Source organism: Macaca nemestrina, chromosome 1 (assembly GCF_043159975.1).
Source record: "Macaca nemestrina isolate mMacNem1 chromosome 1, mMacNem.hap1, whole genome shotgun sequence".
Lineage (NCBI taxonomy): Eukaryota > Metazoa > Chordata > Mammalia > Primates > Cercopithecidae > Macaca > Macaca nemestrina.
Window position 1 is genome coordinate 168769226 of NC_092125.1, and position 23284 is coordinate 168792509.

General features: G+C 47.2%; 1 protein-coding gene and 1 long non-coding RNA gene across 5 annotated transcripts in view; one reads left to right on the forward strand and one right to left on the reverse strand.

The window, feature by feature from the left end:
* LOC105498461 (Janus kinase 1) overlaps positions 1-23284 on the forward strand; it is a 237422-nt gene that overhangs the window by 200867 nt on the left and 13271 nt on the right. For all 4 annotated transcript variants that reach the window (XM_011770614.3, XM_011770612.3, XM_011770611.3 and 1 more), the window contains 8 exons: positions 855-1018; positions 3132-3474; positions 5344-5529; positions 9862-10019; positions 12349-12472; positions 14468-14657; positions 19276-19382; positions 22485-22628. In XM_011770614.3, the coding sequence (XP_011768916.1) occupies positions 855-1018; positions 3132-3474; positions 5344-5529; positions 9862-10019; positions 12349-12472; positions 14468-14657; positions 19276-19382; positions 22485-22628 (1416 nt within the window). The remainder of the gene's footprint in view (positions 1-854; positions 1019-3131; positions 3475-5343; positions 5530-9861; positions 10020-12348; positions 12473-14467; positions 14658-19275; positions 19383-22484; positions 22629-23284) is intronic.
* On the reverse strand, positions 5527-23186 carry LOC139361981 (uncharacterized). The gene is made up of 3 exons (XR_011620107.1): positions 23000-23186; positions 21975-22211; positions 5527-5626 (listed from the first exon to the last, which is right to left on the reverse strand). It is a non-coding gene; the product is annotated as an uncharacterized lncRNA (long non-coding RNA).

Genomic DNA, 23284 nt, shown 5'->3' on the forward strand with positions numbered 1-23284 from the left:
TAATTAGTTCTCAGTAATTACCAAATGAAGGAGTGACTGAATAGGGGCTGTTTACCATTTTGTGCCTTAGATTCCTCATCTGTTGGAGGTGATGATGTTAACATCCACATCTTAAGATGTTATGAGGACTAAATAAGGGAACCAAGCACTGTCTGGCAGCACTGAGGCTGGGTTTAATCAGTGGGAGCTGGCACTGGAATTATCGTTTTCACTCTATACGAAGCTGGGCTGGGCACTGCTGGTTAGCCTCGTTTTATTTTTTGTGTTTAAAGTTCGCGTTAGTTCTTAGAATGCTGTGCACCTCTATCAGTGAGGGGGTATGTTTTGGTGATACATTTCACTATGGGAAACTCAAATGGAAAATGTACACATGGTGATGATGCACTGTGGAATGTTCCCCTTTCTTTAGAGCTACACCAGAATGGAGGGGAGAGCCCGGTCAACCCCGTATACCCAGCTCCTAGACCAGGCCATCTCAGCACATTTGTGGAATTAATGCATGATCAGACCTCAGCCCAGTGTCACTTTCCCTTGCTCTGGCGCAGTCCAGGCCTAGTACGCAGTGTTTGTCAGCATCACTTCTATAGTGAAGGGACTTCATATGTCTGTACTGTTCCCCAGCACCTGGCATGGTGCTCAGTCAATGTTTGTTAAATGAATGAGCGTGGGAGGACATCTCCTGAGCCCCTTCACGCCCAACTCTGTTGAAAAGAGCTCTGATGCTAGAGAAATTGTCAAGTCTGATTCGTCTCGTTGCTGTGCTGCATTTCTAGGCAGCACCTCCCTGTGTGGGGAGCCTTCCTCTCAAGATCAATAACGAGTGGGCTCTCGTGGTTTCTCCCCTTTGCTCCTAGGGACAGTATGATTTGGTGAAATGCCTGGCTCCCATTCGAGACCCCAAGACCGAGCAGGATGGGCATGATATTGAAAACGAGTGTCTGGGGATGGCTGTCCTGGCCATCTCACACTATGCCATGATGAAGAAGATGCAGTTGCCAGAACTGCCCAAGGACATCAGGTAAAGCTTCCCGCTGGCCAAAGTGTTGATTGTGAGGATGGTGGTGTTTCCACATGTTCTTACACATTTCACCTTAATTACTGCCAGGGTTTGGCTGACCCTTGCTCTCTGTGAAACCCAGATCTTATTTAGAATGTTGACTACATACACGTAGAATAATTATAATTGTGTCTTGATTTTGGATGTTGGCTGCTAATCTCAGAAATTTGTGCTTGGGTGAAATTTCTGAGCTGAGGATGCCAATAAAATTAGTGACCCCCAGGCCTTCTCCATCCCCTCCTTGTCCATGGTGGACACTGCCTTCTATCACTGCATTTTTTCCTTTTGTTTTGGACCCATCTTAAAAATCCTCAATACGGTTCTATAAGCAGCTACTACCATCCCCAGCCTGAACTCAATGCGTTGTAGAAGTTCACTACAGAGCTGTTAATTCTAATGTGAGAATTGATCAACTACTATTAAATTTCTCAAGGAAACTGCATTTACTTAAAAATATCATTTGAGATCAAGTCTCTGTGAAGGAATATTTAAGTTCTGTCCATCTGTGACATCAGTTAGCTTTTTTTTTCACCAACGGGTTATTAGGATTGTCATAAATGAAGATGGTCTCATTTTCAAGAAGGGATTTCGTAGCTGCATTGTTTGTGATAGGCAGCGTGCGTCTTCTCATAAGGTTGGTGCTTGTTTCTCCTTGGCTTGACCAGAGAGTCTAGAGCAGATCACAGCCCGCTCCTCAGTGATGCAGGGATTAAGTCGACACATGCTCAACTGCTGCTTTCTCTTTTTTCTGTGGCCTTCACTTTGGGCACTTTGTCTTTATTTTTTCATAAGCTGAGTTGAAAAATGACAGTTCTTCTCTAATTCTCTTTATTATATTACATTAATCTAAAAGAAAAATTACAACATTTGTTGAGGATAAATCCCAAACTTCACAATTTTCCACTGTTCTGAAGCCACTCCATGCAGCAGGGATGACCTGGGGCCAGGTGCTGTCTCAGTCCTGGAAGTAACAAGCAGACCAGTCTCCATATTTGTTTGGCCCCCAGTGGACTTGTTCTTTGTTTCATGGGCACTCAACGTTCTTCTCAACATTGACTCCTGTTCTAGCAGTATATCAGCTTTCTTAGATTCTGTTTGTGGTAGATACTCGCCCATTAGCACCTGGATAGGTAACTAATCTTTCAGCTTACCTGTTGATCTTTTAAATAGTATATCTGATTCATAGTCACAGGGCGAACACTAAGTCTTTTGTATTAATTAGCCTTAGTTTGTCTGTGTCTGTCTGTCTGTCTGTCTGTCTCTCTCTCTCTCTCTCTGTCTCTTTTTTTTTTTTTTTTTTTGGAGACGGAGTTTTGCTCTTGTTGCCCAGGCTGAAGTGCAATGGCGTGATCTTGGCTCACTGCAACCTCCGCCTCCCAGGTTCAAGTGATTCTCCTGCCTCCTGAGTAGCTGGGATTACAGGCATGTGCCACCATACCCAGCTACTTTTGTATTTTTAGTAGAGACGGGGTTTCTTCATGTTGGTCAGGCTGGTCTCTCACTCCCAACCTCAAGTGATCCACCTGCCGTAGCCTCCCAAAGTGCTGGGATTATAGGCATGAGCCACCGTGCCCAGCCTTTCTCATTTTTAAAATAAAAAATGTGATTTGTTTAGAAAAGTTATAAATCAGACATGCAAATAGAACATACAAAGCATCTCTCATCACACGAAGAGATAATTGCTCCTAACACCTTGCAGACCGTTTTCTATTCGATGCTCAATCCTAATAACAGTGTGTAGATATGAGTACTAATGTGCACAAGAATGGTGAAGCTAGCAAGCAAAAATGTAGATGCCCTGCCTTGGTGACCCAGGAAATTGGGCAATACCTGTAGCAATTCCCGTTTCAGTGAAATCTGTGGAGCATGTGCTTTTCTTTTCTTTCCCAGTTTCTATTCACCTCCATCTCCTTACGGTGGTCATCTTCAGTGCTTACTCTATCTAACGTCCTCTGGGAGTAGATCTCCCTTTCCCATTTGGCAACATGTGGATTCATGGACTTAGATTTGTTTCTCAACTATTTTCTCCTAACCTGTACATGAAAAAGAGATGTACTTTTCTACTCTCTTTTAGCTACAAGCGATATATTCCAGAAACATTGAATAAGTCCATCAGACAGAGGAACCTTCTCACCAGGATGAGGATAAATAATGTTTTCAAGGATTTCCTAAAGGAATTTAACAACAAGACCATTTGTGACAGCAGCGTGTCCACACATGACCTGAAGGTGAAATACTTGGCTACCTTGGAAACTTTGACAAAACATTATGGCGCTGAAATATTTGAGACTTCCATGTTGCTGATTTCATCAGAAAATGAGATGAATTGGTTTCATTCGAATGACAGTGGAAACGTTCTGTACTATGAAGTGATGGTGACTGGGAATCTTGGAATCCAGTGGAGGCATAAACCAAATGTAAGTGGCTGTTGGCAGTCGATCAAAGAGAACATTCCCATGTCACATAGCGCATGCTGTTTATCCTGCTGGAGTCATCTGTCTGCATGTCCGTCACTCCCATAGGCTGAGTTTATTTAGGAGACCATGTATCATTCCCCTTAGCACAAGGTCCAAATAAGTATTTATTGAGTTATGTAGGGAAATATAACAACATGTATAATATGTAGTAGTATAATAACAGCAGATAGTTCCTGAGTGTTTACCATGTGCCAAGTTCTTTTCTAAGCGTTTTACAGGTATTAACTCATTTATTTCTAAAAATAAACCTTTAAGGGAAGTATTGCTATTATCTCCATTTTACAGATGAATACAAAGAGGCACAGATAAATTAAATTTGCCCGAGGTTATGACTAATAAGCATTTGTGCCAAGAACTGAAGTTAGGCCTCTGGCTCTGTGAAATTGACTAATTGATTTTGCTTTATGGAAGTTTCTTTATGAGATATTTATTGGATGAAGAAATAGAGCAGAGTGGCTTAAGAGCATGGGTTTTAGACCCATGTAGACGTGGTTCGGATCCTAGCTTCATGACTTATATGGCCTTAGGAGAGTTATTTCACCTTTATCAGCAGCTAGAAATTATTCATCTGGTAAAGGGAGGTACTGTCTAACTTATAAGGCTGTGAAGAAGCTAAATGACATTTATCACAAAGCCTGGCAATATAATAAATGTTGAATAAATTATAGCTGTTACAATTATTATTACTGTAATTAATAATATTAAAGTAAATGTGGGTGGGTGCAGTGGCTTATACCTGTAACCCCAGCACTTTGGGAGGCTGAGGCAGGCAGATCACTTGAGCCCAGGAGTTCGAGCCCAGCCTGGGCAACATGGCCTAACCTTATCTTTACAAAATATACAAAAATTAGCAGGATGTGGTGGCACATGCCTGTGGTCCTAGCTACTTGGGGGGCTGAGTTGGAAGGATCGCCTGAGCCTGGGAGGTCAAGGCTACAGTGAGCCATGACCGTGCCACTGCACTCCAGCCTGGGTGACAGCAAGACACTGTCTCAAAAAATTAAATAAATAAAATATGAGACTCATTTTCTCCTCCTGTTTTATTCTCATGCTAAAACAATAATGCCTGATACTTACTGAGGGCTTTCTATATAGTAGGTTCTATATACTATGTTCGTTAGCACTTGTCTAATCTCAGAGAACCCTGTGAAGATGTAAGCTCTCTATTTCATGAATAGGGAAAACGAGGCTCAAAGAGATGAGGTAACTAGTTAAGTAATTGGCAGAGTTAAGTAATTAACCTAGATTTCTGGTCTCCAGGGCTCATGCAACACAAAATATTTTCCCTTGTGCAGATATATATTATTCAGTGTGTAGATTATTTCAAGCATGAAATGCATATCTTCTCTTGAAAATCCCGACTTGGGTACTGTTCTGAAGTCAAGACAATTGGTGATAGAAGGAGAAAGCTCATGTTCAGCCCAGTGGTAATTGGGAAGAGTATGTTATCTGTCTGTGCCAAAGCATGTATAGTAGTCTGGAAGTGAGGAGACCTGAATGTAGATGCATGTCTAGTGAGCAGTGATTTCCCTTTCTGAGTTTCCGTGCACATTGTGTATTATATAGTTTAGACAGTGTGCTCATTAAGGTGTCTTCCAGATGTGAAAGCCCAGGATTCCCGGATACAACCCAGTTCTTTGGTCCTAAGCCTGCAGGTGCCAACTCCCCCAGTCCTTCTGCAAGTCCAGACGAGCTGGCTTTCTCCTCCTTGGGCCTAGGCCCTGCAGAGGTTTGCCAGCAGCATTGACCTTTTACCAACAGAAAAAGAAGAAAGCAACTTAACTCTGTCCCTTTCATGTATCTTATCAGGTTGTTTCTGTTGAAAAGGAAAAAAATAAACTGAAGCGGAAAAAACTGGAAAATAAACACAGGAAGGATGAGGAGAAAAACAAGATCCGGGAAGAGTGGAATAATTTTTCTTACTTCCCTGAAATCACTCACATTGTAATAAAGGAGTCTGTGGTCAGCATTAACAAGCAGGACAACAAGAAAATGGTAAGTTTGTCCCAGAAGCTCTTAAGTTTGGATCTGGTGATGAGAGGGAGAATTGCTGAGTTCCGTTCTGTAGCACATGATTTTCAGAGTTCCTGTCCTAAAGAGAAAATAGGATTTTCTTATTGAAGCCAAAAAGTTCCTATTACCAAGGCATTATCAGTGTTTTAAAGTTACACCGATACATTCCAGTGCCTTTCTTTGGTCTCAGAAATGTGAATCCGCCTTAGAATTTGCTTCCCTCCCAAATATACCTCAGCATCAATATTTAATTCACAAAGCTAGTGGATTTGAAGGAAAAGAAAACCAGCGAATGTCTGTGTGTCCTCCCAAGGGCTCCGGCACGGCCTCTCTGCTGAGCTGAAGTGCAAAGCAGGAAGCCCTGCGTTGCCCTCAAGCGAGCCTCAGCCACAGTGGCAGTCATCGATGTGGTGTCAGGCACACCCCAGTGACTCTCGGACAGAGGAAGGGGTGTTTAATCTCACTTCCTCTTTTTTGGTATCACTTGCGGACATAATCTAAACAAGCAGGAAGTGGGAACTCTGCCAAAATAAACCTGTTTGTGTCAGGGGAAGTCACAGCCAACAGCATGCAGAGAGAGCGGCTGTTGAGACAGCGAGCACTCTTCAGGTGAGTGGAACCAACACCAGGAAAGGCCATATTCTGCCAAAATGCAGCAGATACCGTGTCACAAGGATAACGCTCAGTGCTGAGGAAGAGCCTGGTGATACGGTTTAGGGCAGACAGTCACTTTCTTGTATTCAGAATAACTTGTCTTTCTGGTATAACCTTTTGGAAAACAGTTTGGCAACCTGTTAACAGCCTTGAAAATATTTATATATCCCTCTGTTCAGGAATCTAGGGAATGACTCTATCTTCCAGAAATGATGTGAGAGGCAGGTTGTAGTTTATGAATAAGAATGTTCATTCCACTAGTATTTAAAGTGTCAAAATTCTGAAAATAACTTAAATATACAATAATAGGAGAATAGGAAAATAAATCACAGTTTGCCTGAGTAGCAGAACATTAGGTAGTCAGATTGCTGAATTTTTTAATGACCTGGAAAAAAGGGTCAGGGAAAAAAGCAGGATATAAAACTTTACCTATAGAATGGGACCAATTTTGTTCAAAATACCAATAGGTATCCTTGTATATACACATGCTGTTAGAAAAATAATCAAATATTAACAGCTACTTATTTATGGTGGCATTATGAATGGTTTTAACTTTCTTATTCTCCCCTCCTTTTTTTTTAAACAAAAAACATACATTAATTTTATTAGAAAAATATAGTAAAAACAAAGTGAAGAGAGAAGTGGAAGAGCTCAGATGGACGTTAGTAGAAAGGTGCGAAATGGAGCGAGAAAAGAAGCGCTGTTTATGGAGCACATCCTGGATATTAGGCCCCATGTTATATGCTGCATCCTGGATATTAGGCCCCATGTTATATGCTGCATCCTGGATATTAGGCCCTGTGTTATATGCTGCATCCTGGATATTAGGCCCCATGTTATATGCTGCATCCTGGATATTAGGCCCCATGTTATATGCTGCATCCTGGATATTAGGCCCCGTGTTATATGCTGCATCCTGGATATTAGGCCCCATGTTATATGCTGCATCCTGGATATTAGGGTACCCGTGTTATATGCTGCATCCTGGATATTAGGCCCCGTGTTATATGCTGTGCCTCTGTCTTGTCTGTCTTAGTCCTTATGAGAACCTTAGAGTACCGAGCATCAGCTCTACTTGAAATGAGGAATCTGAGACTAATCAAGAGACATGGGATCTTGCACAGAGTCACTTAGGGAGAAAGTGGCAGGCACTTGCCCAGCTCTGTCTGGTGCCTGCCTGTGCATTTTGCCTGTGTTGCTTTGGTTTCTAAGGCATTATCATCCCCCAGAGACCCCGAAGGGAGTGAGGGAGAGGCCGACATGTCCGTGATCTGGCTCTTCAACATGATGCATGCTTGGTGCACGTTTTATGAGCCTGCCCCATCCTGTCCTGTCCTGACTGACACAGTCAAGTCTAGCACCAACGCAAGTTGGTGCACCCATCATGTAAGTCAGAGCTCACCCTGGCCACATGGGCCAGTGACTCTATGCCAGGCTACAGTGCTGTGGAGGGAGCAGGAGGACGGCAGGAAGAAAGAAATACTTGATTCCTCCATTAGTTGGTTTTTCTTTACCACGCTAGCCCTTACTATTGTCAGGCACTTCCTATTCTGAGCACTTCACAAATATCACCTCTTTTAATTTTCATGTCAACCCTATGAGTGGGTATGTTGGGGGAAACTGAGGCACAAAGAGGTTAAGTAACCTGTCCAAGGTCAGACAGCTGTTAGGTTAAAATATTTGAAATTACCAATATTTGACCATTTTGACCTATAAAAATGATGATTCCATATGCATAACCCTACTAGCAGGTGGCGAGGCTGCGATTTGAACCCAGAGCAGCTGGCTCTGGAGCCTGAGCTGAGGGTTGACCACTGCTCCATGCTGCCTGTTTAGAATCTCATGCCCTCATTGTCCCTTCCCAGCCGTGGGATTTCCAAGCCCTTTAATCAGGCAGTACTTTGAAGAAACCCTGATACCAGCATGTTGTCAAGTCAGACCTTGATGTATCAATCACTTCTCTCTGCATCTGCTTGGCATCCCCATTTCTGTTTAGACTCCTGCTCTCAGGAAACGTAAGTGCAGATGTGGTCTTGCTTATCATGTGGCTGGGTGAGGGGCTGCCCAGGCCAGCCTACCCCTTGTTCCAGAGCATCTTGAATTTGCTCTTCAGGGATATCCACAGGTGGGTGCCTGGTCACACCCGCAAGGCAGCGTGCTCAGTGTGGTTTCTTTCCTAAGGCACCATTCCTGTGGTGACCCTGCCCTCTCCAGGCCTCCTTGCTCGTAGCCCCAGGCATGCTTCCTTCGCCATCACAGCTGCACTAGGCCCCTGACCTCTCTCCTGCCGAGTGGCTTGTCCCCCCTGCTCCTTTTTCCCTTCACTGTCCTCTCGTGTCTACCACCTGCCTCTCCTTTCTACAGGCTATGAAAGTCATTTTGCTCTTTTTTAAAGCCTTAGATGCTTTTTAATGTTTTTTGTGAGTCAAAGCTCCAAATCACGGCTTTTGCATACCTTCCCTTGCCGGGAAACGTTCTTGATTGACCTCAGTTCCTGTCAAATGGGCAGTCTCTTCAGGGATCAGTGATCAAGACAAAAGTACCCCTTATCTACAACACAGGTGTCTTTCAGAACACCTCCCTTGATGGAAAGCCCCTCTCTCCTTCTCCACAGGTGCCTTTGCCCCTTCCCACTCTGAGTAAGACGCGCTGCTCCCTCCAACTCTCAGAGCTCCCTAGGCTTAATCTAGCAACCTCTTCACTGGGCCTGGGATTATTCCTAGATTAAAATCCAGGAGTTTCACCTTATAGAGCAGGTCTGCTGTGAGATGAACCACACTGCCTCTGTTTCTTTTCTCCCAAGCAGGAATAATGCTGATTCAGCCACTCACTGTTTAGTGCCAAGATCAGGGTGCATGCTCTGCCCCTTCCCACCTCTACTTTTATGCCTCTGCCACCTTGATTCAGGCTTCCTCTTCTCCCGTCTGGACCCGGGGGACAGCTTCTCTGCATGTCTCCCTGCCTGCCACAGCCTCCCCCACCACGTCACCCGCAACACACACACACACACACACACACACAGCTTCTCTGCATGTCTCCCTGCCTGCCACAGCCTCCCCCACCACGTCACCCGCAACACACACACACACACACACACACACACACACACGCATACACTAACCTCATCTGATAGTTTAAGATAATAGATGGGAAAATGTGTTGAACAGTGAAAGTCCTATGTAAATGCAAGGGAGACTGGGCGCAGTGGCTCACGGCTGTAATCCCAGCACTTTGGGAGACCAAGGTGGGAGATCACTCGAGGTCGGGAGTTCAAGACCAGTCTGGCCAACATGGTGAAACCCCGTATCTACTAAAAATACAGAAATTAGCCAGGCGTGGTGGCAGGTGCCTGTAATTCCAGCTACTTGGGAGGCTGAGGCAGAAAAATCGCTTGGACCCAGGAGGTGGAGGTTGCAGTGAGCCAAGATCTTGCCACTGCACTCCAGCCTGGGTGACAGAGTGAAACCCCATCTTAAAATAAATAAATAAATAAATAAATAAATGCATGCAAGGGGTATATTTAGTATTGATGAAAAGGTTTTCCCTTTGAGGTTCCCACTGGGTTATAAAAATCTTCTCACCGTGTACCTCCCTATAGAGTCAGCTGCTTAAGCTGATACAGACATGATGTAACCATGGGGATTTCTTCTCTCTCAATAGGAACTGAAGCTCTCTTCCCATGAGGAGGCCTTGTCCTTTGTGTCACTGGTAGATGGCTACTTCCGGCTCACCGCAGACGCCCATCATTACCTCTGCACCGACGTGGCCCCCCCGTTGATCGTCCACAACATACAGAATGGCTGTCATGGTCCAATCTGGTTGGTCCTAGAACCTTTTCAATTGCCTTTGGTGTGCAGAGAGCCCATGTTTTAGTGACGGGGCATGTCATCATTGTTTAGGTCAGGCCAGTTGACCATGCTGCCTGGTACTTGTTGGCTGTCCTCCTTTCCTCCCTGCTGTCCAAGCTCTGGTCAGGCCTTCCTGTAATCTCCTACCATCCTTTTTGCAGCAGCCCCTCAACGCTACTTCTTTATGTGGATCTCGCCTCATAGTTTAACCCTCTCACCTCTTCATAGCTGATCAAGAAGTACTACACTTTGTGATTTCTTGCTGTGTCAAACAATGTGGGCAATTCAAGAACACAGCTGAGCATGCTGCCATGTGCCTGTAGTTTCAGCTCCTTGAGAGACTGAGGTGGGAGGATCACTTGAGCTCAGGAGTTCCATTCTAGCCTGGGCAACATAGCAAGATCCCATCTCTAAAATATATAAAAGAAGAAAAAGAAAGATCAGATGAAGATCTCAGCATCAGACAGTATAGTAAATGGAATTGTCAGTCAGCTTGTCCCAAGGTGCCAGGTGAACAGTGGGGACCGTGAGGGTGATACAGCCTTAAGGCCAGAAGGGGCTGTGTGGGATGTCTTGACCCACCTGCATCTCAGAACTGGCAGCCTGTGCTCAAATACCTCTGGTGATGGGCAATGTATGAGGCAGCCCATGGATTCGAGCTCTGACTGTGAGAGATGTACATACTTTTCTGATATGGAGCTGTAGTTGACTTCTCTGTAACTTCTGTCTACTCACTTGAATTCTGCTTTTTGAGACAACAGGGATTCTGTTGACTTTCTCTTACATATGACAGCCCTTCAGGCAAAGGAAAACAGCCAGCTGCTGTGTTTCTTCTGAGCCTCTCTTTTCAGACCACAGAATATCTGGGGAAGCATCTCTTCTGCCACCTTCCACATGATGTGCTTCTCACCTTTTTCCCTCTTCCAGCTACCTTGTGGACAGGTAGCTTAGTAGTCACATGGCCCTGGCCTTGAGAGGCTCACAGACTCCTAGGGAAACAGTCACACAAAGAATGGCAGAGCAAGGGGTTGTGCATTCGAAAAGCATCTTCTGCCAGTGTCCCAGCCATGGTTGTGCTTCAGGGCCCAGGCACTCGCTCTTCCCTTGGCCCAGAATGCCCTTCCTCCAGAATCTGCACAGCCTCCACTTCTTCAGGTGCTAGTCAGATATCACCTTATCCGTGAAGTCTTCCTTAACCACCTTATATAAAATCATACCTCTTTCTCTTCTCCATCCATGTTGGCTGCTGCACTCTGCCTTATTTTCCTTCAGTAGCAGTCGTTACCTCCTGAGATACTGTGTTTATTTACATAACATAACATTTGTTCCTGGTCTGACTACCCTCACCTCCTAGAATACGAGCTTCCCAAAGGCTGGGGCTGCATTGCTCTCTGCTTTCTTAACACACACAGGGCTTGGCACATTGTAGGCCCTCAGTTGAGTATTTGTTGAATGAATGGATATTTCATGTTTGATGGGATGCTGACATTCATTGCCTAAGGAGCCTGCTTAGAGTAGGTGGCATACATATCTGGTTAAAACAAAGAATCAATGACGGCTTGCCAGGCCTTAATGCGGGGAAAGGGTACCCAGATGAGAGGTCAGCACATGCAAAGGCATGGCGCAGTTAGAAAGTACGTAATGTCCCTGCCTCTGGAAACACAGGAACCATGGCAGCCCTCTCTCACCAGTACTTAGCAAGCAGCACTCACCAGGTGCTAGTAACCTCATGCAGGGATGTATTCAGCCAGTGTTCACTGCCCTCTACATGCCAGGACTCACTGGTCCTGGGGATACAAAGAAGTGTAAGACAGGTCTGTTCCTACTGACATCTGTCCAATCCTCACTGATGTATTCACTCAGTGTGAGCCCATGGGGATACAACAATAAACAACACGGCCTCCAGTTCCCACCCCCATGAGGTCTGTGCTCCCGCTGGGCTGGCTGGGGGTGGAGGGGAGGCATGGCAGCTCCTCATCACCAGCCTCCAGAGAGGCTCTTCTGTTTCAAGCTGGAGACGATGTCTGTGGGGAATGTGGGGAACGTGGGGACAAGCAGGGCTCACTGCCTTGGGCAGGAGGCTGAATCCTCTCCTCAACCTTGGCGACTTCATCAGTCCTGAGGCCACTCGGTATTTCCACTATGCTCGTGGATGGCATCAGAGGGGATTTTAGGATCCTGGGCAGATAGTGTGATGGGGCCGTTAACACTTGAGGCAGCTCAGGAGAGTGGGTAGCCCAGGGGTTCACTGTGCTGTTTGGTGTGAGCTCTTTTTCCCTTTTCCTACTTCTCCCTCTAGTACAGAATATGCCATCAATAAATTGCGGCAAGAAGGAAGCGAGGAGGGGATGTACGTGCTGAGGTGGAGCTGTACCGACTTTGACAACATCCTCATGACCGTCACCTGCTTTGAGAAGTCTGAGGTCAGTCAGGACACTGGCTTGGACCAGGCCATACAGCCATGAGGTGTCCAGTGTAGCCTGGTTCAGGAGCTGCTGCAGACAGAACCACCCTTTGCAGGGTGGAATTGAAAAGCCTCAGTCTCTGAGGAGATCCCTGGGAGGTCAGGCAAGGGCCCCTGCTCTCAAAAGGAGACCGCTCCCCAGCAGCCAGACCCCTACATCCTTCCCCTGTAGGGCCCTTTCCTTCTTCCTTCATGGGACCCATGGTGGGGGTCCCCCATGACTCTGGAAGATGGAACATGACCAGAAAACCAATTCACACCCAACACTTACAAAGTATAGTGTCGTTATTTAGAGTGGTTTATTTAGACTCAGTGCCAACATCATCTCAGACCCAGAGCTATGCCTGTCTACAGCATTCACTGGTACAAACCAGCACCCAAATGCCACTTCATCCACATGGCCTAACACAGTTTTTTCCAAATGATAGCTTCAGACACTTTAACAAATTGCCCCCTCATCTTAGAACAATGAATAGAGATGTCTTTTAGTGATTGAAGCATAGCTGAAGCTGAGGATGATGTGAGACACATTCTGAGGGCTAAGATATTCGCCAGAATTACTGACTTCCCCTTACTAGACCACAAATGCCTTTGTTATCATGTAATTTAAAAAAATACAAAATGGAATATTTTAAAAGACAGTGAGTTTTACAAAATACTTCACATCAATACACTTTAATCAGTACTGATTAGGCTCCACATGCATGGGGAGACCTGGGACATGGAGGGGCCTTTGGCACGGAGGGCAGACGCAGGAAGGACAAGCTCACTGGTGAACCCCTGGGGCTGAACTCAGTCAAGAATGGGAGGAGGAAAGGGTGGAAAGAAGCAGCGCTGCCAAGTGTCCTGGATGAGGCAATGCAGGGACACCACCACCCGCCCAGGCTCTTCCCAAACAGCTGGGCCTCGGGGCTCCATGGCTCAGAGCTTGTCAGGCTCGTTGCCTTTCCAGGATGCTTGCCGTCTATTCATCAGTCATTGGAGGAAGCTTAATGTGTTTACGATGGAGGAGTGCATGAGACAGCCCAGCCCCCTCCTGAAGTGGAATTGGCCTGTACGGTACCAAGAGTGTCCATGAGTCCCTAACAATGTCGCATCACCCAGGGAAAACAGCAGTCATAGAAATGATTACTCACACCACTCACTGTGGCCCACCAGACCCTGTGCCAAGCATTGTACCTACTTGTGCTTGTTTAAGCCTTGTAATGGCCATATTAGGTAGGTACAGTTGAAGTACCTACCTAATCCCATTGTACTAATCCCATTGTACAGTTGAAGTAACTGAGATTTTGAATATCATCTCCTAGTTTACACCTTAAGTAAGTCTTTCTGGCCCTCATTTTTTTACCACTAAAATAGTTTAGTTTGTACAAAAAGAGTCCATGAAGGAAAACTGCTTATACCTCCTATCTGGCACCACAGTGTCCCAGACCTGGGTCAGACACTGAACACCAGCTCCCAGTGTGGTTCTTCTCAAGTAGAGACATGGCCTGGCAGGGCTCAGTTTGAGGCGGTTCCTTGAGAAATTTTGCCATCATAATGATATACCTCATATATAATATTTGCTGGACTTTATAAAGTGCTTACTAAGTTTTTCAAAACACCACGTTATATAAGTGTAGCAACAATCCTATGAGGTTGGATTTTCATGAACTTTATCTTACAGGTGAAAAACCAAGTGATGCTTTTGTAGAAATAGCTACTGTGTCTGCTATAGTATTAACTCCCTTTTATCAATGCCTTCTCCTGGACCTTGTTTTATTATTTAGTTGTTGGTTGGATTATTTATTGATAATAAACCTTATTTTTGACTAATTTTAGATTTACAGAAATGTTACAGAGATGGTGCAAAATTCCTCCGTACTCTTCATGCAGCTTCCCCTAATGTTAATGTCTTATATATCCACGCCTGACCCCATTTTAAACATTTAATTTCTGGTCATTTTCTGAATAGCAGGGGCAGGGTGCCCAGAAGCAGTTCAAGAACTTTCAGATCGAGGTGCAGAAGGGCCGCTACAGTCTGCATGGTTCAGACCGCAGCTTCCCCAGCTTGGGAGACCTCATGAGCCACCTCAAGAAGCAGATCCTGCGCACGGATAACATCAGCTTCATGTTGAAACGCTGCTGCCAGCCCAAGCCCCGAGGTTCGTCTCCCCATGCCAGAGCCAGGCTGTATCCCATCAGTAATGTGCTGAGACTCAGATCGACCAAAGCACGCTGGCTGGCTTAAACCAAGTGGACCCTCCCCACAGTTTCTAGGTGTTCTTTATTGAGTTTTATTACACTTCTGTGCCCAACTCACATCCAGTCCCTTGAGTGTGAGCATTGTCTATAGAAGAGGCATATACCTTTCTCAGCATCTCATTAGGCTGCAGAAAGAGGCATGCTCAGCATTAGTAAGCAGAAAATAACTTCTTTCTTCCTTAAGATAAAATGCCTTGAGAGGTCTCCTGTCACTGGTTTATTTATCTGAGAGAGACTCCTGGTACATCTTTTGTGGGCCAAGAACTATATCAGATGCAAACAATCAGAAATGTGTAAGGCCCAGTCCCTGCCAGTCTAATGCCAGTGTTACAGGTGAATGAGGCCACTGCAGTTTGTGATGGGTGTTTTAACCGACATAGATATCATACCCTGGAGTCAAACAGAAAGGGATGATCAAAATCCCTGAGTTCCATAGCACAGGGGGCTGCATAGAGGAGGCAGTCTTGAACTGAGTGTGGGAGGATGAGTGGGAGGTTGCCAGTGCGGTCAGGGCATCGCAGCATGTGCAAACAGAGGCACAGGTGGGGGCTACCATGAAGGTGAAGGTGGAAGGGAGGGGCAGGTGAGGCTGAGCTTAGGGTGTGGGGGCCTTGGGTGCTGTGCCATGGAGCGGGGTCTTTATCCTGCAGGCCATGGGGGCCAGGGAGGATCAGGGAGTGAAATGGATCCAAGGGGTGAGCCACTCAGCTGTTCCTTGTTAAGCCTCTTGAACAGTGTCACTGATGTTCTGCAGGTGGATTTGTCTCTTAGAATGTGAGGACTGGGAAGAGACGTAGAGGTCACACAGTCAACTGTCTTATTTTACAGATGAGAAACCTGAGGCCCAGAAGAGCGAAGTGGGTCTCATCAAAGGTCAGCATCAAAGAGGGGCTTGAGGGCCAGGCCTAACCCGCGTGCCCTAGCTCTTGAGAACTGTTGATTTTGCTGTCCTCACCTCAAGATGCTGCCCTGCACACGTCAGGTTCTTCCCGTAGAAGGAGGAAGGCCTCAGAGAAGGAGCAGCACAGTTGCCACTGAGGCCCCATGAGTGTCAGAGGAAGACCCTCTGAGGAGTCTTTATCTGGGACACATCTTGTTCTTCCAAGCGAACATGTCTGTGAACCCACACACCACCAGGGGTGGGCAGAGGAAGCAGCACCAGGATAGAAAGGGACCTGGGTTCTTGATGTTTGAATCAGTTTTTGGTCTCAGCAAGGGGCTCGTCACTGAACTTGGTGAAAGAGGAAGGACTTGTGTTCTTGATCAGATAGGGTTTCCTGCCAGGCTCAGAGAATAACTGCAGCCTTTGTTTTCATGCTTGAGGATTTTCCGCAAAGGTAAAAACACATCTGCCACTTGACTGTGAGACCTCAGAGTGAGTTCAAACCTTCAAGCCCAACAGCCCTATTTATTCACAGCAACGCACTGGAACGAACCCCAGTTGAGGCTCCTGAAACTCAGTGCTGAATGTGTTTCCTGTTGCCTTTCCCACCTGACCGTGGGCTCTTAAGACAGGACCTGAGTCTCACTCACCGCTCTGTTGGCTTGTGGGGAGGAGAGGAGAGTGCCCAGCACAGAATCAGCGTGAATAATGCCTGTCAGGTGAACCAGGTAGCAGGAGCTGCTGGATGGCGAGTGCCTACTGTGGCCCAGGCAGTTTGTGTGCCTACCTTGTTTATTTCATCTACACAGTAGCTTTTCGTAGATATTACAAACGTGATGAAATTGAGACTTAAGACATGGTAAGTGACTTGCTCAAGGCCATGTAGCTAGTAGTATAGGTAGTAGGAATAATAACAGTAGCAATAATTAATAAGAACGGCTCCTATCATGTGAGCAGGGCTTACAATTTGCCAGGCATTGTTTGGAGATCTTTCATGTTTTAAGTCATTTAGTCCTCACAATAACCCAGAATGTGTTGTTATCCCAATTATACATACCCAAGATCACTTAGGTAGAGGATGAGTGGGGATTTGGACTAGCCATCAGCCTAGGACTTTAGAGCAAGGACCAATTCTGACCTTGGGAGAGTAAGAATAAGGCCTGTGTGTGAGGCTTCCTTAGATAGGTCCCCCAGAGCTCGCTCTCTTCCTTCTGCCATCTGTAAATTAGAGAAGTGGTGAAATCGTGAAGATTAGACATGAGAATGTTGTGTTGGGTTCTTCAGCTCCTCTGCCCTCCTAACCACGGGGTTTTGATAGCCAGACCCTGATCTGGGTTTCTCACTTGAAAATGCAACTAAGAAACTCTTCATGGGATAAATAAAAAGCAAAATGAAAAAGCAGGAGGCCACTCAGAGTGGGCGTGATGGCTCGGCAGGTCCCGCATCTCTGGTCCTGGGTCCTGTGTCCAGCTCCACTATCCATCTCCAAGTCTGAGGCAGGCCATGTGGAGACCTCCATAAGGACCCAGGGGGCTCCTGGGCCCGTTTTCCACCGGTCCTTTTAAATCCTCATCCGTGCAGTCAGCTCTGACACTGAGGACTTCTGCAGTCCACTGCCCAGGGCTCCGGAACCCTGATGATACAGGAAGGATGGTAATAGTGACTAAGATGTAATGCCAGTCATAATCACGGTGGCAACCAGTCAGGGAGTGTTTTATTCCATATCAGGCGCTGAAGGCAGCCCTTGCCTTGCGTCATCCCATTCATCCACACGGTAACCTATGAGGGACACAGCTGTGGCCCCCATTTTTCTAGTGAGGAAACACCTTCATGGAGGCACTGTGGCTTCCCCCATTCACATTGTTGACCCTGGTGCCATGTTCCCCGAAGTGCCCATGCAAAGAATAGTCCATAAATGGCTTCAGTTCCATTCCCCTCTCTCATTTCCCAAGTGGCTCTGCTTCCTGGCCTCTTGCCTGCTGATACCAGCCACGGGGCTCCTTCTTGATGCCTTTTCTCCTGAGTTGAGTTGAGCCTGAGTTGCCTCTGAATCGGATTTTCCCCAGGTAACAGGGTGGAGTCAGGAAAACGGTATGGAGGGAACAGCCTCTGGAGAAAGGAGTGCCCAGGATATGAGAACAAGGGGAGCCTCTCCCTGAGCCCTGTTTCTGGCACCCACATTTGTTCTCCCGATTAGGGCCAGGTATGTTGTGGGAAGGGTAGAGACTAGAGCCATCTCTGACTTCAGTGTGAATCCTAAGATGATGAACTGCGTGGCCTTGGGCCAATTAATCTCTCGGAATCTCTTTTCTCATCTATAAAATGGGGATAAGAATACTGTGTATTCCATAGGATTGTTATAAGACAAAGGAGTTAATGTGTATGTTGCTCATAGAACAGCAGCTGGCACAGAGAAGGCAATCAGAGTATGTGAGCTTAAAAAATTAGGAAAAGAATGCCCTGTCCTGAGGGAAAGCGAGGTTTAGAGACGTGGCCCTGTGCAGGGACCCGGCACTCAGCAACCATTGCCTCCCAGCGGTGTGTGTGGTGGCCTCCGTGGGTTATGCCTGGCTGTTCCTACAGATGTTCTTTTAGGAACTTCCTTCTGTTCCAGTCTAGGAATCAGGACTTGAATGGCTACATTTTCTCCCCTAACTCGTTATTGTCTTCTAGTGTAGGAAAGAGGAAGTGAAGGGAAATGCATGTTCTTTGTCATTTTCCTAACATTCCTGCTTCAGTTAATAAAATTGATGAATAGACACAAGTCTTCAGGGATTCCCGGAATACTTTCCCTGCTAGTCAGAATCTGGAAGGTCCCTTCTTGCCTTACGATAACCTTGTTCCTTGCAGTAGTTCCATGGCGGAAAAGATGATTTCTGTGGATTGTGGATTTCCTGGCCTGGAGGATTTAATAATGTGTTGGATTTCTGTTTGAATCAGTAGAATCTGGGGGATAGTCTACTTAAACCTGCACATTGAGGGGGCATTTGGTAAGCGCCTCCTCCGTGTCAGGCACCGCTCGTACCAGGAGCTTCAGACAGGGCACTGTTCTGGGTCACCTGCCCTGATCTTCTGGCTCAAAACCAGTGTTTGTTCACCTCCTCCTCTGGTTCCCGTCATGCCCTGGGCCTGGGTACTGCTTCTTCCTTCCACAGCTCTCATCTTTAGAAAGACGCCAGTCATTCATTCACACATTTAACAAATAATAATTGAGTGCCTACTATATACCGGGCTGTGGAGGTGGAGCAGAAAATAAGATGGACACAGTTTCTGACTTCTTTTGGTTTCCAGTCCTACATTTAAAATTTTAATTTCGTTGGGGAAACTGTTTCTGACCTTTCTTACCAGAACAGATCTTGCTGTACCAACCTTGGAGCACCACACACCTGTTCTTTAGAGGAGCTGAACAAATTGTAGCTTTCCATTTAATTGGTGATTTGGGAGTTTTGGCTCTGTCATCACCCTGTGAGCTCCTGGAGGGTAGGAGCCATGTGCCTGTTCAGTAAGCACTTGTTGAATGACTGAAGCAGCAAGTGCCTGCACACGGGTCCCACGGCCCTGGCTCAGTAGACGCTGACTGTCTGGGAACTCAGATCTTGGGTGCTGTGCTCAGACTCCTCCAATCTCTTCCACAGAAATCTCCAACCTGCTGGTGGCTACTAAGAAAGCCCAGGAGTGGCAGCCCGTCTACCCCATGAGCCAGCTGAGTTTTGATCGGATCTTCAAGAAGGATCTGGTGCAGGTGAGTCACGGCTGCAGGGTGTGGGCCGGCTGTGGTCCTGCCTCCCTGCGGTGGAGCAGCCTGGGGATCTGGGGCAAGGAAGGCTGTGTTTGGGGAAATCTTAGTAGAAAAAGAACAGGGAGACTTTCCTTTGATGGCAAAAGCCATACAACCAGTGCCTGCATCCTCCTCACCCTTGCTGACACTCCTCAGAGACATGTTTTGAGGAAAGTGGTTTGGTCAGGCTTTCTGGGGTTCCCTAGAACTGCAGGGACCTTCTGTGGTGAGGGAATGCTGAGGGGGTGGCAGGGCAGGAGGTGGCTCTCCACAGGGGAGCATGGCCATCACCCCTCGCTGCCTGCAGCAGGCTGTGTGACGGAGCACCTCCAGAGTTCAGTCCTGCACTTTCTGATGATACTTCCAGAAGGAGCAGAGCTGGGGAGGAGAGAACACAGGGAGGGGACAAGAGGACATGCACAGTCTAGGCCTGAAGGAGAGCTATCTGGAGAAACAGATCCCAGCCTTTGGAGGCCTTTTTGCCCGGAATCTACAGGGGCTGCCCTGGAGCTGTTGCTGGTGGTGTGAGACCCAGGGAAAGCCCACTTTCTATTCTGCCGCCGCACCCCGGCCCTGTTGCATAGAGCCACGCATTGGGGTATCAGGGAGATGGTGTGGCAGCCTTGGAGGGAAGCAAGCACGGTGCCACTCACCACCTGGGGAGATGGCAGCACCTTGGGGGTGTTGGAGGGTGAGGCGGAAGCTGCCTGCTGTGAAGGAGCCCGGGGAGAGTGGCACACGGGGGTTTGTTACTTTACCTTTTTCAGTGAGTCCCTGAGATTGTTGGATAGAGATTGAGGGAGTGGAAATCTACAGCTAAACTGCCTCACTTCCATCGTGTTACATTTCTTCACCAAAGGCCCATCATTGTTCTCTATTCCTCTTGTGGTGTCAGAGCTATGTCCTGAGATTACAGTCACCAGAGCCACAGTTTCATAGCCTCTTTTCTGTGTAGAACTTATGTAGTCCGTGGGGCCTGCCTCTTTTCCCTCCCCTCAAGCCTCCAAGCAGGTAACCACCATCCTCCATGCCTTCCACATCCACTTAGCCAACAGAGATCAAGCATTACACGTGCCATGCACGATTGCTGCCTCAGCAGGCTCCTGTCTGTTTGGAGGGGGTAATCACATTCGCAAGAGTCAAGTTCCAAGGTAGGGAAGGACAGGAGGATGTGGACCTAATCTTGAGAGGACAGAGATGGCTTCCTGGAGGAAGTGGTATCAAAGCAGAGTCCCAGACCAGGCACAGTGGCTCACACCTGTAGTCCCAGCACTTTGAGAGGCCAAGGTGGGAGGATCGCTTGAGCCTAGGAGTTCAAGACCACCCTGGGCAACACAATGAGATCCCATCTCTACTAAAAATAAAAATGAGAAAGTTAGCTGTGCATAGTGGTATGCAGCTATAGTCCCAGCTACTCAGGAGGCTGAGTTGGAAGGATTGCATAAGGCCAGGAGTTTGAGGTTGCAGTGAACCATGATTGTGCTACTGCACTCCAGCCTGGGTGATAGAGCGAGACCCTGTCTGGGGGGTAAGCAGGGTCTCATCCTGGAGGATGAGCTCAAGTAGCTAGGCAAGGTGGAGGGAACAGCATCAGAGGAGGCTGAGGTGGGCCATATGGGCCTTTGTGGGGCCCTGCAGAATCCTGACAGCATATGGTATCATGCCTTGGCCACGGGAAGAGCAATTATTCTGAAAGCATATGGCTTTTACAGGATGTTCTGGGAATACAGCTTCCCATAACCTTGATGGATCACTTCATGACAGATGCAACTTTAATGAATAGCCAAAGACCTTGCCAGGATACAACAGACAGGGTGGATGCATCGCCATTCGGCTCTGACAGATGACAAATGGTGGCATTTGTGCAAATTAATATACCTGATTAACAATGGTGTATGTTCCTATGGGGGATAAGACTGATTGCCTTGGTATAAGCTACAGTCCATTTTCCGCATTTCCAGGGGGTCCTCAAATAATAGAATAATGGACCTTCATTTTACAAGTTTTGTGGGGCTAATGTCAACAACTTGACAGTGCCTAAGTTTCGTGAATCCCATTTCAATTTCCAAATATTCAGAATTTTAAAATCAGAATTATTGCAACTTGAACTGGAAGGGTCCTCAGAAATAGATCATGGTGCGGCCAGGGCTTTGCACGGATCATCTCATTCAGTCCTCCTGCCACTCATCCGGGGGTATTGTTCCCTTTCACATGTCAGGAAATCCAGGACACATCGCCCTAGTCTCCACCATCATCTTCACATTGCCATCTCATCTGTGAGGTTGCCAGGGCAAATGCCGGTGTACTTTGCACCACTAACTTTAAATCCCAGCATGCGTGCATACACATGAGCACACACACTGGATAGATGGATGGGAAACACATGGTTCCAGTGTGAGAAACTGTGCCTACCTGTGCCAGAGGGCTTCAGATAACACATGGGCCCACCAGATGGGTTTCTACCCCCCCGTATGCCTGAGTCTGTACCAGGAGCCTCCGTCCCTGTTTCCTGGTTTGATTCTTATCACAGCCCTATGAGGTCAGTACCATTATTACCTCCATTTGCAGAAAGTGGGCAGAGATTGCCCCCATGTCACATGGCCAGCGGGTAGTAGAGCTGGGATTTGCAAGCCTCTTCACAGGGTAGCACAGCCTGTGAGTAGAGGAGCTGCCTGGGGGCTCCTGTCTTGAGTCTTCTCTGGAGGCCTGGGGTGGGACCCATGTGGCTGGCCGTTGATGGCCCTGTTTGCAGTGTCCTGACAGGTTAGGACTGTGTTTTGGCCAGAGGCTGTCCTGGGGGTAGAAAGCAAGGAGCCGTTTAGGGAGTAGGAGGACCGTCTCCTGGGGCCCAGCAAATGTCACCACTGTGTTTGGCCAAATAGCTTGTTGTTTTCTCAGGAGACCTGACAAGGACAAGGCGCTGGGGACCATGAGCTGGGGCAGGGAGCCCTCTTGCCTTTGCCCCATCCCACTGATCGTCCATGTTCCCACTGAGGAGCCATTCCCAGACAGTCCATCACTGCGGGGCACAGAGAGGTCACCCCAGCCTTCTGCTTCCTCCCTCAGGGCGAGCACCTTGGGAGAGGCACGAGAACACACATCTACTCTGGGACCCTGATGGATTACAAGGATGACGAAGGAACTTCTGAAGAGAAGAAGATAAAAGTGATCCTCAAAGTCTTAGACCCCAGCCACAGGGATATTTCCCTGGCAAGTGTCTTCCTCTGAATTCCTCCCCTCCCTTCTCCCGTTTCCAGAGCCAGTGGAACACGATGGGTTGAGAAGAACCCTTGCACTTCTTGTGGCCCAGTGCTTTTCAAACTTGCCTTTTACTCAGAATTTTTTTCTCCACATATGATCTTAGTGGACCCTGTGTGTAGAGTGAGGTGGGTTGAGCAGCTCCTCACACTCATCCTGTGACCTCCCTTCCACCCCCAGCCCCCACCTTTCCTAAGGACAGGTCCAGGTGGCCATGCTGTGGAGCCCCAGGACTGGCCAAATGGTTCAAAGTTCCTGATACAGTCCATGGCTCTCAACGCACAGTCTGGAAAATTAAAGCCCAGAGGAGTAAAAGGACTCACCCAGGATCCCACAGACTGTTAGAGTGACACAGTCAAATATTGAGCAGAGATCGGCTGCCTTCATTTTCCCTTTGTTCCAGCATAGTGCTAAACATGGGTATTTCCCAGAGCTGAAAGGAAGAGAGAGAGGTGGGCATGAGTATCCAGTGGGAAAATTCTTAGCCAGCTTCTCCCACCAGCCCTGCTCTGCATCCTGTTAGGTTTTCTAAAGAAATCTCACATCCCTGCCAGATTGGCCCAGAGAACAAGGCTTGGCAGTGCCTCTGGACAGTCAAGGCCAGGGGA